The 16,941-nt window shown below is 38.8% G+C and overlaps 1 protein-coding gene across 1 annotated transcript in view; it reads right to left on the bottom strand.

Moving 5' to 3' along the window:
- LOC124545474 overlaps positions 1 to 16,941 on the bottom strand; it is a 437,325-nt gene that overhangs the window by 66,423 nt on the left and 353,961 nt on the right. Inside the window, exons 11-12 of the mRNA XM_047124406.1 lie at positions 13,373 to 13,534; positions 3,387 to 3,513 (exon numbers count right to left, since the gene is read on the bottom strand). Coding sequence (XP_046980362.1) covers positions 3,387 to 3,513; positions 13,373 to 13,534 — 289 coding nt within the window. The remainder of the gene's footprint in view (positions 1 to 3,386; positions 3,514 to 13,372; positions 13,535 to 16,941) is intronic.

The raw sequence follows: 16,941 nt of genomic DNA, 5'->3' as shown, positions 1-16,941 counted from the left end.
AAGAGTATGAGCTTGAAAGCTAGTGTTAACTGTTTTCTAATACTTGTTTCTATGTCTCACATGTCAGTCCCCTGTAAGAAATATCAGAACAATTTGCACAACATAGTATAAAATCTTTTACTTTGTATCACTACAAAGACCGTAGGACTGTACTTTTTCATCTCAAGTATCTTTTAATTCCTCAAATATATTAATATTCAGTTTACATCCTGATGGGTAGTTGGCAGGATTCTGATATTGCTTTTTTCACATTTCTCAGATCATTAAGATTTAAAATTAAACCCTTTGGCCAGTCATTTATTATTAAAAATACACCGGGGCATAGGATTCCCCCACAATTTCAACAGAACTCTCAATTTATTTTCCCCACACATCTTACTCCTTTTTCTTCCTTCAGAAAAATGTCATCATCTTACTCCTTTTTTTTTCCTTCAGAAAAATGTCATTAGTGATGAGTCTTCAGGAACACCTAACTTCTCTTGTTGCCATGTTACACTTTATTACTTCTTGTCACAACACAGCAAAGTTTACAAGGATACATTTTATTGCTGGTGTGCATGATCAAAACTGAGTGCGTTAGATACAACCCATTCTCTTCTCCTCCCAAGTTTACAGAATAATTAAATATGTTAGCCATATTTTTTCTACTGCAATGTATGACCTAAGATGCACCAAAAGCAAAAACATTGCAACCTCAATTTTTCATTGCAGACTATTCAAAATTCTTGCAGTAAGATACTTAACCTCGAAATACCACAATAACTATGACCATTAATGAAAACATAAGACACTTCATCATGAAGCCGATAAATGACACTATGATATGCGCAACAACCAAATTTTATTACCCAATAAATTCTTTAATCATTTCCACTCTAACAGCAAGTTGTTCTTGACATGGCAAATTTTATTTTCCACTCTGATGTTGAGCCTCATTTAAGCCCTTTTTTTTATTTTAGCTTTCACATGCTTTTTTCTTGAAGCTGACTGTACTAGGCATCAACACTGCACAGTACTGCATCTAGAGAAGCCTGTCTTAACTCTGTGTCAAATGTAGCAATTGTGTTGAGAAAAATGTTGTAATTATTACGTTCCAATTAGATAGCACTAAATGGCTAGTTCTTCATGCACAGTTCTTTCTGAGGAAGAGATTGTAGAGCTTGTAGAGGAATGTCTAAGTGAAAACAAGAGTGATAATATTTTTCAAGATGATAACAATACACGTGTACACAATTTGAATGAATGTTTGTATTGTAAGGTTTCTGTAAATATTAGGTAGGTGCACAAGTCTGTAACATTTTTCCATGAAGTTAATAAACACAACAGATACACATAATGGAAACTTTAGTCATCTCATTCTCCATCACTATTTACAACAGTCTGCCAAAGCTGGGGTAAGTTTTCAATTCTGTGACTGTAGAAATCATGTGGTTTTGAGGCAAAGAACACTCTGAACCATTTTCAGGAAACATTTTCATCCACAAAGAAAGTTCTTTGAAGGCTTTGGAACACGGAGCAGGAAAGATGAAAATCTGAGGGCAGAAGATCAGGTGAATAAGGTGGGTGTCGAATGACTTCCGAACCCAACTCCTGTATAGTTTTTTTTTTGGTCCGTCTAGCTGAATGCAGGTGGGGGTTATAATGGATTAACATCACTTCAAGCATCCTGCTGGTTGGCATTCTTGGACTGCATCTGTTAGAAGCCTCAGTCGTTGACAGTAAACGTCAGAAGTGAGGTTTACACATCGAGGAAGCAATTCACAATACACCACACTTTCACTGTTCCTCCAGATGCATAACATATCTTTTGCAGGACTTGCTGCTTTGTTTGGACTCAACCATCCCTTTGTTTTACTTATGTTAGCATAAATACACCACTTCTTGTTACCAGTAATGGTATAGGATAGGAATGGTCAGCGTTGTTCATGAGCCAACTGCGATGAGCAAGCAGAGATACACATATGGTCACCCTCTCATTTATGTTATTTTGACTTGGAACATGCGGTAGACATACAACTGACTTTTGAACCTTTCCATTGCACACAAATTTTGCACAATAGTGGAATGATCACAGTTCATCACATTTGCCAGTTCTCGAGTATACTGATGTGGATCATTGCGAATTAATGTGTTTAAATGATCTTCATCAAACCCCCAAAGATCTTCCTGAATGCAGAGAGTTTCTTGCAGTGCTCTATCCAACAGCATTATCCTCATATTTGGCGCAAATGTTTCTGGCTGCCTCCACTGTTGTCATCCCTGTATTGAAGTTCGATTTCTCCACTTGGTATTTCAAGCTTCCACAGTTCCACTCACTATCTCCAAATGAGAAAATGTAAACTAAAATAGCAACAGGGAAGAACAAATAAAAAATGGCAATCGATATATAAACCCATAGCAATTGGAATATCAACATGCAAAATCCTATGAACTTATGCACTAACTTAATGTAACAGAATGATTGTGCACTTTTTACTTTAATGTATACCTTTAATTGTTGGTCAGTGGCCTCATCATTTCCACAAAGAGATTCACGCAATTCTCTGTAGCACACTCACCACCCTGGTGGTGGCGATTTAGTGAAGAGAGTACCTGCATGACAGAGTGTGTAGGATTAAAATAGTTGGAGAAAGACTGCAGATGGGCTGACTTGCATGCGTTGCCATCCACACAGTAAAATGATCCTGCTACCTATTACATCCTTAGAAAGTTTGGCATATGAGCTAGTTGTCTCTCTTCCCTGCCAGCCAACAGTGAAGTATGCCACCTAGCAAACTTATAGTGAACCTTACTCGACGTGAAACAGGGTAAGATCTAGTAAATCTCTGCATGTCATAACCCTGTTAAGCTGAGGATGTACAGCTTTTTCATAAATTTGTCACTACACAAGACTATTCTCATTCTCTAGTAATACCACCTTTTCTGCAGTAATGCTGCTATCATGATGTAGCAGCTTCTGCTAAAGAAAATCTCTGTTTAGGAGTGTTTTCATCAATGTCAGAATTTCTGCTGTTCCACAGAATGCTCTCTCTGTGTGAAAGGGAAACTGGTTTCCTTGTAACTCAATGTCTGATTGATAAATCAGACTATTCAGCTCTTCCATATTTTCAAACAATGTTGTTGTTGTTCATCACCACCACCACCAACACCACCACCACCACCACCACCACCACCATCATCAAACTTACACAAAATGTTTTATCATCAATGACGATGTCCAATAAGAACAATGCCATTTATCATTGAAAATTGAGTGTCACTAAATTTTATAAATTAGAACTACACTGACACAACAAAGAGCAGTTAAACTGTGTTTATAACCAGCCATCTGTGTTTTGGGTAATTTATGAAATTTACAATTATAAACCTAAAAGCACATCACTCACCATACTCCTCCATTTGCAGAAACAACTGGTCAGCAAAGAATTCACACTCAGCTCCAAAATGTGGATATTGCATTTTTGGATTATCTTCACTGATTCGAAATACTTCAGCGGCTATATGCATCAGTTTCTGAAACATTAAAGACAACTGTGGTACAGAAAAGAAAATGCTTGTTGGATATAAATAATGCAAATGTTATTAAGGCTGAAAAATTTCTTTTTCAATCCAAATGAAGTATGCGCATGCGCACACACACACACACACACACACACACACACAGTCAGAGTTGAAATCCTATACACCCTACAGAGACTAAATGGGTAAATGAGAGACGGATTTTTTCGTATTGATGATTCAGTTATGTAATAACTGTGCACATTTTCACTATAAAATATGAAATATCTCTATCAACTGTGATTAAGAGCCATTAATTTTTCACAGTAAGCAATCTTTATGGTAGAAATGAAAGAATTGCTTCCAGCAGTAGACATGACAAAACATTACTGTGTGCCCCTGGTACTGTTGTGTACAAACTTTTGGGAGCTGGGCTGCAAAGCAAATGTGTAAATGTTTGGAAAAGGCAATCTCTACATCTACACGATTATTTTATAATTCACAATTAATTGCCTGCCAGAGGCTACAACCCATCACCTTCAACAAGCTGTTTCTCTATCACTCCACTCTCAAATAAATAGAAAAATGAACACTTAAATAATTCTGTGCAAGTTCTGATATACCTCACGATGAACATTTCTCAAGTGGGTGCAACATGCAACAATGTATTTTCACACCCTAAGGAGAAGCCCGATGATTGAAATTTCGTGAGAAGATCCTATCAGCATGAAAAACACCTTTGTTGTAATGATACCCATCCCAGTTTGTGTTATCATATCGGTGGCACCCTATCCTCTGTTTTGCCATAATACAAAACGTGCTCCCCTTCTTTGGACTTTTTCAATGTCCTCTGTCAAACTTAACGTATGTGGATCTCACACAGCACAGCAATATGCACAGTGTAAGCAGTCTCTTTAGTAGACATGAAGCATATTCTAAGTTTCTTGCCAATAAATCGCAGTCTTTGGTTTGCTATCCTCACAATATTATCTGTGTGATCATTCCAGTTTAAGTTATTTGTGATTGTAATCCATAAGTACTTAGTTGAATTGACAGCCATTAGATTTGTGTGCTTTACTATGTAATCAAAATTTAGCAGATTCCTTTTAGTACTCATGTGGATGATTTCATACTTTTCATGGTTTAGCGTCAACTACCACTTTCTGCATCACACAGATATCTTGTCTAAATATTTTTCCAATTGGCTTTGATCTTCTGATGCCTTTTATGTTGTATTTTTAAGTGAACGAACTTCGGAAAACTGTGTGTAGTAACCCTGCTTTAGTGGTACTATCACCACCATTGTTATCACGCAGTGAAGGTACTGATTGTGTATTGCCACTGGTGTACTTTACTTACGACCAGAATCTCTTTGGGTTTTCAGCCAGATTTCAGAACGTAGTTTTCTTGTGGAAACTATTAAAAGCTTTCCACATTGAAGTTTGTACTAAATTTCAAGCTTGTGTAAGAATTCAACAATTGTGGGGCTTCTGCATTCTTTTAACTTTGGCATGCTTTTTTTGTTGCCTCTGCAACAGTGTTCTGACCTGTTTTATTTGTTGCTAAGAGGTCTAGTATGTATTCGCAACCATTTACACTTTGAGTGTGCTCCTGAATTAGCTGTTCAGAATAATTTTCTCAGAAGGCATTCAGTATGCTTCAGACGACACTGACTTTCAATATGTATTTTTGTCGGCATATCAAGGGTAGACTGAAGGCACGAAGAACTGTACAAGTGGGGTACCTAACTGAAATGAGACTCAAATTTGCTTTGAACTATTTAGCAACTGTATCATCTGAGTGGGGGGGTGGGGGGTGGTTGGTCAGGATAAGGAACAAATTAATAATTTATTTCAGTTGTCAAGTATAACCGCTACCCATGCAAACTCACACGAACTATCTACTTTAATTTCACTACAAGATAAACTACTTCGGACAGCTATAAACCTCCAGCACCAACTGTATCTCATCTCCCCTTTCTGAACACATATCCTTTGTAAAAATTTTGGCTGAACTTATCTCCGGCTTTAGCCAGCTTTCCACACCTATAAAGATTTGACCTTCAGTGCTTTCTATTAGTGCTTGGAGCTCTGATTCTTTTCCTACACAGCTACAACAGTTTACAACTACAATACTGATTGTTGCTATGTCTACCTTCCTGTGTTTGCTCTACACCGTTTTAGACTGACGCCCTTTCTGCAGTTTGCCCAAGACCCTCTAAGCTAAAAAAAAAAAAAAAAAAAAAAAAAAAAAACCACCCATTTGCCTCCACACAGCCCCACTACCCATGTAGCTGCTTCCTGTGTGTAGTGGACCCTGACCTATTAAGCAGACCCCAGGAACCCACCACCCTATGGAGCAATTCGAGGTATCTGTAACTCACACGGTCAGAGAACTGCCTGAGCCTCTGATTCAGGATGTCCACTCGGCTCTGTACCAAACAACCACAGTTGGTATCGATAGGGTTACAGATGGTGAGCTCCACCTTCATCTCACAAGCAAGACCAACAGTCTTTACCTCTTCAGCTAGCTGACCGAAACGAAAGAGAATCTCTTCCAATCTGAAGTGACACACATCACTAGTACCAACATGAACCACCACCTCCAGTTGGCTGCACCCCGTGCTTTTCATGGCATCCAAAAGCAGCCTCTCCACATCTGAAGTGACTCCTCCCAGTATGCAAACAGCACATTGTATTCCTTTCCCTCCATAGCAGCTATATCCCTAAGAGGAGGGGGCGGGGGGCATCATGCACCTTAAGCTGAAGCGCCCAACTACCAGTAATCCCACCCTCTGTGAATGCCCACACCTCATGAGTTGAGAGGTTTTTTCTGGAATAGGACAAATGGCTGCATTTTGCTCAGCGTCTTCATCCGTCATAGATAACACCTGAAACCAGTTTGCCATACAGACCAAAGAGACCTCCAATAGGCAAGACAGAAAGTCTGCCCATACCTTGGAACAACACCCCTCTCTATGATGGGTAGAGGTTCATCCTCAGTGTGGGCAGTTCCCAGGCAGCCAGCCAAAGTAGTGGACCAATCAGGGGACACATGGGACATGCTGGATCTATCTCAGATCCTCATATCCAGTCCCCCACTGTGATGCCCACTGGCAACAGCCTCAAGCTGCAAGACTGAAGCCAATCCCACCCGAATAATTTCTTTTATCACTAATCTCATCATCATGTGCACACGTAATTGTCATATAAACTTGTACTACTGCAGTGTGTGTGCAACGATAATGCATTCACTATGCTGTTCATAGCAGCTTATCCACATTCCTATTTTCTTATTCATTATTAAACCTACTCCTGCATTACACCTATTTGATTTTGGATTTATATCCCTGTATTCACTTGACCATAAGTCCTGTTCTTGCTGCCACCAAATTTCACTCATTCCCACAATTTATAACTTCACCCTACCCATTTCCCTTTTTAAATTTTCTAACCTATGTGCTGGATTATGGGATCTAATGTTCCATGCTTCGATATGTAGAATGCCAGTTTTGTTTTTCCTGATGACAACATCCTCCTGAGTAGTTCCTGCCCGGAGAACCAAATGGGGAACTACTTTTCCTTCTAAATATTTTACCCAAGAGAATCCCATCATCACTTAACCATGCAGTAGAGCTGCATGCCCTTGGGAAAATTTATGGCTGTAGTTTCCCTTTGCTTTCAGCTGTTCACAGTACCAGCACAGCAAGGCCCTTTTGGTCGATGTTACAAGGTCATATCAGTCAATCAACCAGAGTGTTGCTCCTGTGACTACTGAAAATGCTCCTGTCCCTCTTCAGGAGCCATATGTTTGTCTGGCCTCTCAACAGATACCCTTCCAATGTGGTAGCTCATACAGTACAGCCATCTGTATCACTGAGGCAGGCAAGCCTCCTCACCAACAGCAACCACAGTTTGTAGGGGGCAGGGGAGTTTATATTAAAGAAAAATATGGACCTACGTCATTCAAATAAACATACCTCTTTACCGTTGGGTTTTGTGTTGCAGTGGCCTTTTAGTTTCTGGACCCACAGCAAAGTAAAATGAATAGTAGGGCATTTCTCACATTAAGAGTTTCTGTTGCATCATGTAAAGTGTTTACTTGTGAGTCATTGTTAACTGTATGATGTCTTACCTACATCCCCCTTTCTCAGTAGTTATTTCCACAGCTCAGTCATGCTACAGAACTATAGACTGTATAATTATAGGTAGGCTTATACTCTCAGTTTCTTCCTTCAAGAGTGTCTGTAGTGGATTGATGCCAACAGCTTTTGCTATGAAATGGATATTGTCTTTGGCAGCACAAATCTTTGAAAAAGACCCATTGGATGATTGTCTTTCAGAGCCGTAACTTTTTTATGGATTATTTTCAAAGCATGGGTAATGGATAATGCTGAATTGACTATCTTTAGTCCCCCCCCCCCCCTTCCTTGGGAAGTGAATTGTCACCAACTGTGTACAATTATTGTCAACTAAGTAAACCAGCAATAGAGTGGTAACACAGTTTTTGATACATGTCTGCTGTACACGAAAACGAATTTGATTGTATGGCCTTGGACAGGGTTGGACATCATTTTCCCCAATATATTATTTGCCCAATTTTTTAATGTTGAGACAGACTATTATAGAATCAGGCAGGATGTTGGGGACAGCTAACTATACCACTTAAAAACTGACACCTAAAAGACACTGTCATAAACTGAGAAAAACACTCCATCTGATGATTTTTTACCTAAATTTCCATATATTTTTACCTACAAATTCTTTTGCTAATGCTAGTAATGCTTCTGAAGTTACATTTTGTCATTTTATTCAGATATGTACTTCAGATATGTTGTGGCGAAACTGGGCAAGAGCAGTGGAATGGAAGGAAGGAAGATTAGGGTTTTACATCCCATCCATCAATATTGATGTCATCAGAGATGGAGCACAAGCTGAGAATGTTTCAAGAATGGGATGAAAATTGACTGTACTATTCTACAGAAACTTAACCAGTATTTGCCTGAAGTGATTTATGGAAATCAGGGAAACCTACATCTTTATGGCCAGATGTGTATTTGAACTGTCGGCCTCCCGAATGTGAGTCCGGTGTGCTGACCGCTGCACCATCTTGCTCAGTGAGAGGAATTGAACAACTGCTACAGTAGAAGTACGCAATTGTATTTAGGTCCTGACTAGTTGCTACCACTACCGGAACCATTTTTTACACTCTGGACATATAAAATTCGGGTTTGCATTCACAATCCCTTCAGGCAAATACCCATGACCCATGATGCTGCAACAGGCTACAGAGGATCGATCAGTTAATTATACTATTCACAATTTGATCATGGAATGCTCAGATGGTTGTGTAAAAAGTTGAATCCAGTTGTCCCAGTGTTCAAAGTAACTACATAGACATCTGCCAGATTTTCACAGAACACAATCTGCCAAGCATTTTGAGTGAACATACACTCCAGACGCAGACTTTTAATACAAGCATCTTTATTGTGCTGGCACCTTTTAGTGAACAATACTTGAATTACACTTTGTACTGAAATGCTTATCACAGGGAAAATTTATCTGCTTTGGACTTTCTATTGATGTCTATCCCAGAGTGTTAAAAACCCATAAAAATCTTGTATTGTCTTCAGTAAAGGTTTACATACCCACAAAAGGCATTCTATGAGATTAGTTAGACACAGAGACGAGTTGAATATAAGAAAATACCTGGATCTTGCATTAACACACTGCTTCCTTTATACTGGCTTGTTCAAAGCAGTTCCGATCTAATTCCAAAGATCTTGTTGGGTACTACGTATCAGGTTAGGACAGCTTCCTTGAATCACTCCCTTTGCCTCTGCTCATATGTTTTCATTGAATTTGATGATATGCTCAGTAGGGGGCCATCTGAGATCATTTTAGTTCAAACCTTCACTATGACACCGATGAGTGGTTGGAGACTGATCCTGCTGGTGGTAGTGGGGGAAGGGGAGGGGAGGGGGACAGAGAATAGTTGTTGCACAGTTGGGATCACACTATTATCTATAAGTTTTGCTGGGCAGCAGTGTCTTTTCATGTGAGTCATTCAAGATCCACACGAAGAAATAAAGCATGTACTAGGAAAGACACAAGCTAAGACACATGGCCATGACAAGCTAAGACACATGGGCACAACAAGCTAAGACACACGGCCATGACAAGCCGACTTACAGGTACTGGTAGGGTTAAAATGAATGTCTTTTAACGGAAATACTTGTACTACACTATCATCCACTTTGGAATACCCTTGTCCATAGAAATATTATTTTCCATAATTTAAAGTAATTGTTTTCACTGTTATAAGTTAATCAGCACAGTCAATGTTGGATAGACCATCAGTGAGAGAGGACCTTGCATTTCTGCTGCTGATAAGGAAATTAAATCATTTGTTTGTTTTAAATTTTTATGATCTTCAAATAGGAGCAACTTATTTCCACTTATCTGTGTGGTTTCTAGTTTAGTTTTTTAATTTCTTGTATGTTTTAGTGCTTACTATGCACAGTCTAGTGTTCTAATAACTGTTAGGTGTAGAGTTTTGCTGTGTTTGGTATAGATGGGGACTGTGATTGCTGTGATCAGATGCGAGCTGAGTTCCAACTGCTAGAAATTTGGACAGAGCATAATTTAATCATTGCTAACACATGGTTTGAGAATTACGAAAGAAGGTTGTATACATGGAAGAGACTTGGAGACACCAGAAGATTTCAGATTGATTGTATAATGGTAACACAAAGATTTAGGAAACAGATTTTAAATTGTAAACCATTTCCAGGGGCAGATGTGGACTCTGACCAAAATTCACTGGTTATGAAATGTAGATTAAAACTAAAGAACTTGCAGGTTGGAAATTAAGAAAATGAGACGGTTAAGTTGAAAGAACCGGAGGTTGTTTAAAGTTTCAGAGGGAACACTGGGCAACAACTGACCAAAACAGAGAAAAGGAATATAGTAGAAGTTGAATGGGTAGCTTTAAGACAGGAAATAGTGAAGGCAGCAGGGGATCAAACAGATTAAAAAAAACAAGGCCTAGCAGAAATCCTTGGATAACATAGGAGTTACTGAATTTAATTGATGAAAGGAGAAAATATTAAAATGCAGCAAATGAAGCAGATGAAAGGGAGTACAAATGTCTAAAAAAATGAGACTCTCAAAAAGTGCATAATGGCTAAGCAGGAATGGGGTTAAGAAGGGAAAGCTGAAAGGTGGAAGGAGTATATAGAGGGTTTGTACAAGGGAGATGCACTTGCCAGCAATGTTACAGAAATGGAAGAGTATGTAAATTAAAAGGAGATGGGGGACACAACACTCCAAGAAGAATTTGACAGAGCACTGAAAGACTGAAATGGAAACAAGGTCCCAGGGGTAAACAACAGTCTGTCAGACCTACTGATAGCCTTGGGAGAGCCAGCCATGACAAAACTCTTACATCTGGTGCGTAAGATATATGAGAAAGCAGAAATTCCCTGAGAATTCAAGACGATTGTAGTAATTCCAATTCAAAAAGAAAGCAGGTGCTGACATATGTGAAAATTATCAAACTGTCAGTTTCATAAGTCATGGTTGCAAACTGGTAACACAAACTCTTTACAGAATAGAAAAACTGGTAGAAGCTGACCTCGAGGAAGATCAATTTGGAATCCAGACAAATGCGGGCACACATGAGGCAATAATGACCTCACGACTTATCTTGGAAGATAGGTTAAGGAAGGAAAACATACTGTACTGCTTGCCTTCTGGAGCAAACATTTCTGTGATAAACTTTTGTTAAAGTGAACTTTATTTGCCACAAAAAACTTTGTGATGAATTATAAAGTGTCAAAAACTGATAATGGTGAACCTTCTTTACAAAAACATTACAACCATATTAATTACATGTGTCATGACCAACAAAGAACCGTTATATGGGAAACTAATACCTATGATTCTTGTCATTCTTAGTACAAAAGCTCTGATTCTGTGTGTATTGATTGACTTGTGAGGAGCAGTAGTCATGAGGATGTCTCCTAAACAGTCATAGGCAGAGGGGGAGGGCGACTGGCTGGCAGAAGTTATCTTTGTAAGGAAAGAGAGCCAGATCTCATCTTCCTTAATGATTCAACTTCACTGGACTTTCCACAAAGAAAAGTGGTTTGGTGGTGGCAAATGTCTCCCCGTTAGTTCAGTGGGTGGCCGAGCAGGATAAGGCCAGGAAAGCAGAAACAGGAACAGGAACTGAGTCAGAATTACTTCTAGGAAGAGACGTGGCCGCAGAAGAGTGGCCAGAGAGTTCAACATGTTTCTTGCCCTGAGCGTCTGCCCTGGTACCATCCACACCAAACAGGGGTTCGCCTCATGGGTTCCACCCAGTCACAGCAACAGCTGCTTGGCAAGACTGTCATTGCCGGCAACTCCGATGCCCCAGAAACGTGGGCAGCCACTCCTAGGCTTGCACAAGGTATTCACGGTGCAGACACCAGTAGTGTGCCCCCCTGCTGATCAATGAGTAGTTTGAGAATCGGGTCTTCAATCTCATATGTGAGATTCTAGATGTTATTCCAGTGAATCCAGTTGCCACAACTGGAGGTCCATGGTGAATTCCAGAGAGGAATCCCAGAAAATTACTGAGGAGGTCAAGTACCACACAGGATGTGGTGCCAATGGAAGAGGAAGTCAACAAGCTGCAGGTAATTACACTGTTACGTTCTACATTCACTTTGGCCCAGAAAGATGTAAAAAACCAGTAAGGGTCTTAGGTAATAAACAATTGCAGTTTAACAACAGTTCATACGCTGACCTCTCTTATGTCAATGTATAGTACTTGTGAAAAAGAAGGGGGATTAGGAGACAAGTAGCTGGATGACAATGGTATCATTAGAGAATGAGCACCAGCTTAAATTGAGGAAGAAATGTATGCCATTCCCCTTTCAAAAGGACTGTGTCAGCATTTACCTTAAGCTGTTTTGGGAACCCATACAAAACCTAACTTTAGAAGGTCAAATTAAGAATTCAATCCCCGCATCTTGGATGTGAATCCAGTGCCCCAATTATCATAATCTGTGCAGCACAAGGACACAACCACAGATTTATGTAACCAGTTCCTTAAAGAAAGGTATTCAAATTCCTTTCATGTGAGTTAAACTGTGGTGTTTTCCATCATACGTGATATGACTTTAAATTTAGATTATTATACTTTCCATAAATCAGTCAAGTTTCAATAATTATTGACATCAGATCGAAGATCATATATTAACTGCAACACAATTGAGGAGAGCCATACAATTCCAGCTCTAATAACCAAAAACTGATTTCTATAATATGAAAACAATGAAAGAAAATTGGGTTTTATCACACATGTTGATAGAGTGCAGACAAAGTTTTTTTCATTTGACATGGAAATTGCACTACGCAACTTGTTATCGATGATTTGCTTCACAAATATCATGTCACCTACCAATGAAGGCTAATTTGCAGGAGGTATAAAATGACTATTATTTAAATAGTGAGAATCAAGTAAAGAGGTTTTGTAGGGGTATGAGAGAAATTAACAATTTCCTGTCAAATCAAATACTGCCTTGTCTATTCCCTTGGACAACTACCTACTCCCCTGCTGAAGGTATTTCTGGAAGTGATAATCTATTCCTTCAACTGACAAATGTCATAAATTTTGTCTACAACTATCGCATAAAATACTTTGTAATTTTTATGCTACAAGAATGGGCCTGATATTTTATTTGACAGCTTGGACCATCTAAAAAAATTACTAATTCTGAGTTATGTTGCAGAACATTATCCAGTTTTTGATAGTATACACAGTTTTAAAGAGGAAACATAATTTGACAGTAGCATCACAACTACAGCATAGAAAAACAACTTACTAGAAGGCTATCACTCTTGCAGTAAGACAACTTGCCTGGATCCCCCAACTGCAGGCAGACACGAAATAACAACTTTATGTCGCTCTTTGTTGGAATACCAGTACCCCATTGTCTCAGTGCTGACTCAGCTAGAGGTCGTTCTGGCCATAAAGCTCTGTCCACCTGCGAAAGAAATATTTCTAGTTACAGCTTCCTATCCTTAGAGAAAATCTGGAACATGTGATAAGTGCCTCTGATCTACTGCAACTGCTTCATGCGTAATCTAATACAATGCCATTACAACTAAAATAACATTACTATACTCCTCTTTCCCATGAAGGCGTGCCATTTGTAGCGCTGTTAGTAACAGATAAACACCAGAGGAAGTCTCCAGCACTTAAGTGATTTAAGTAGTGTTAGTTGGAACGTTATTATGAGATAGAACAATGAGTGATGAAAGGTGGAGAAAGGGAGGGGATCACATACAGAACAGGAGTAGTTGTAGATCAGGTGTGTGGTTGGTGAAATGCGAATAGAAAGCTAGATGTATAGGGGAGAAGGAAGAAGCAAATGAATAGGGGTTTCCTGTGGGAAAGTATGAACCAAAAGGAAGAAACAGTTCCAAATATGGTAAATGCAGGATTAGGTAAATAAATAATTCTGCCCTTGGAGTGTTTATAGAAAAAAATTATTAGTGGACACTGTGCACACAAGATGAACAATAAACATAGCATGAGGAAGTTATGTATTACAACAATACTGAACTACTGAAAGTCAGACGAATGCTGAAGTCTGCTACAGTTACTCTCAATAGGATTGAAAAATTCACTGTTTATGCAAGTTTATAAAATTATACAATGAAATAGTCAACCACAGACCCAGGACCATTCTTCTGAGGCTGGTTGGCAATTGCTAGTCTTCCACTTCATATAGTTACTCGAGTAAAATCAATTTTTAAGATAATTTGAAAGTTCTCTTAACTCTCTCCCACAATCAATAATACTTTAATCGCACCCAAATAATAGTAATTACTGAATTCTTTGAATCTCAACTAATGTAATGACAAATTCACACTTAGATAGAATTTTAACTGGCTAATGCAAACCTTTTGAATAATCTTTAAAAACCCATAGTGTAACTGTATGTTTGTTTTATTAGTTAAAACATTGTCCAAAACATCAGAAATGTTCTCAATCGTGTTTATATTCCTGACGATGATTCAATATCTCAACTATACAGTGAATGGATAGCTTTACTCCTTTGTAGTGTGGCGTGGCCTGTGCTAAGTGCCAAAAGCCGATCGGCCGTGGGCTGCAACATTTAAACTCCCACGCCTCCACACTACCAGCAGCCAACTTTCAGAGTGCAACAACAGGACATTGGCTGGTGGGCCATTGGGGTGCCATACCAGTTGCCACATCAAGGTAGCAATCGGCACATGCACTAGCCAGCGGTGTGCATTGATCAGACTCAACAAGGGAAGCATTCAGTAAGAAAGTTTTAGTCATCCGCATGGCCAGGATTTAAGACCACACTCTGGCCGCAACTGGCAGTTCGTCCATCCGCTGAAGACTGATGTTCATCTCCAAAGTCACCCCTCCTATCGCCATCTGCCTTCGATGTTACGCTTCTGGGGATAGCTCATGCTCAGCACGGCACTTTTGGACTTGGAGAAGTTTCCAGTAGTGAACTTGGATAAATTTTCATATCCAATGCAGACACACACTTTAGCAAGGCAGGACATATTACGTGCCAGAGTAGTTACTTTTCTTATCCCCACTCCTCACCAGATGATGTGAGTTTCCTGCTAGGAAATAACAAATTTAGTTCTTTGGACCTGGAAGCTTCAAGAACTTAACTTTTTGTTGGATATTCAGAAGATTTTTGTTTCCTTTTTCAATTGAAGCCTCATAAAAGTTTGCTCAAAGTCTTTTCAAATTAAGTGTTAATAAAAGTGTTAATTGACACCCTATTCTCAATTTTTAGGAGACTTTCCGTTTTGATTATTTATATTCCACTCAGGGCTTTGCCATTACCATTTTACCTTTAATCGCATTTTTTACGAAATCCAAGATTTAAGTAGTGTGGTTATACACTCTATCCTGAGTTACAGTCGATTTTGATGAACAATAATGATGTTCATGATATCTTATAATACTACAATAACTGGCATAATTTATCCCTCTGAATTGCAACGGAATATTCACAACAACTTTCGCAAGAAGTGAACAACTCCTAAACTAGATCTCCAAAAAACATTCACATGTGAACAATGAAACTTTTCTTTTTTGAAGAGTGGTACCCCAGAACACAACTGCACATGGCATTATTGCAAGAAAACATGCGATCTATTTATGCACAACAGTTGCAGTAACACAAGTTCCTAACTAGTTGAACTGAGTGGCTTAGAAATCTCCAAAATGTGTTTTCCTCTCAATTCATTTTCCTTTCCCACTTCAAATTTCTATCAATGTACACCAAATTCCAAACTGAACTTCTCATTAGTAGCATGTCCTTGGCTGTGCACAACATCTAATTTTGATGTACTCCACTTTAATTTTAAGTGGAGTACGTCAAGTAACACCAGAAAGATGAGATGTGTTGGATAGACCTGAATCCAAGTGAAACGAAATTCTTCCTGCAGATAACAGTCAAAAGTAAGCACACCAGACTCTCATTAATTCGGTCATTCCTTGCAAATATGCATGCCAAATTAGTTGATGTGTTGGATTATTGAGAGTGTCTTAATTTAGTGTGAACGCATAGGGATTACATTTCATTAAATTCAAAGAGACATTCATTTTTATGGAAAACCTAGTCCTTGAGTGTGTATATGAACAGTTGTATCACTCACTATGAAACACGTCCCAACTTTTTTGTTGTCACAATGATCTACAATGGCAATATGCTTTATTACACTACAGCTTTACAAGCATTACATCAGAACTACAGTTTCTGATTTTTATATAACGTACTCCATGAAGGTATCTGCAGCTTCAACACAAGCAGTACAAGATATCTTTTTCTTCTTCTCTCCTTCCACGTCCTTGTCTTCATCAGTTTCTTCATAACTTCCCTGTACGGTTTTGATTATCTCTTTTTATGTTTTGTCTGTTAAAAGCCTGGTCATAAATAGTTGCTAGTCCAACAACGTACTCAGCAGCAATGGTATTCCCAGAAGAACCCTCAGTACAACTTATTTCTAATTTCATGTTCCTGCTTGAGATCTAGCAAAATGTGTTTCATTTTAGAAGTCATGATACTGAATTACAAAGAAAGCCACAATTTTGAACATGTATAGCATTGATTAATGTTGTGATTAACCAACAACACTGTTGTACATTAGAATTCATTACTGTATGCATCATTTCTGCTTGAGTGATTTGAGGCTATATGTGGGCCAGATTACCAGGAGGCCTGGATTAGCGAGTTTAGTGTGTTTAGAATACCTAGTTTATCATGAAAGTAAAGACAAAACAGTTTTATTCTTTAAATTACCTTATGTTAAATCGGGTACCTGACTAACATGTAATGACACCACAACTTTCCTCATATTAGTGGCTTCACAACCACACACGTCCTTTGCATGA

This window comes from Schistocerca americana, chromosome 8, assembly GCF_021461395.2.
Source record: "Schistocerca americana isolate TAMUIC-IGC-003095 chromosome 8, iqSchAmer2.1, whole genome shotgun sequence".
Lineage (NCBI taxonomy): Eukaryota > Metazoa > Arthropoda > Insecta > Orthoptera > Acrididae > Schistocerca > Schistocerca americana.
The sequence above is the reverse complement of the archived record's forward strand: the minus strand, read 5'-3'. Positions and strand labels throughout refer to the sequence as shown.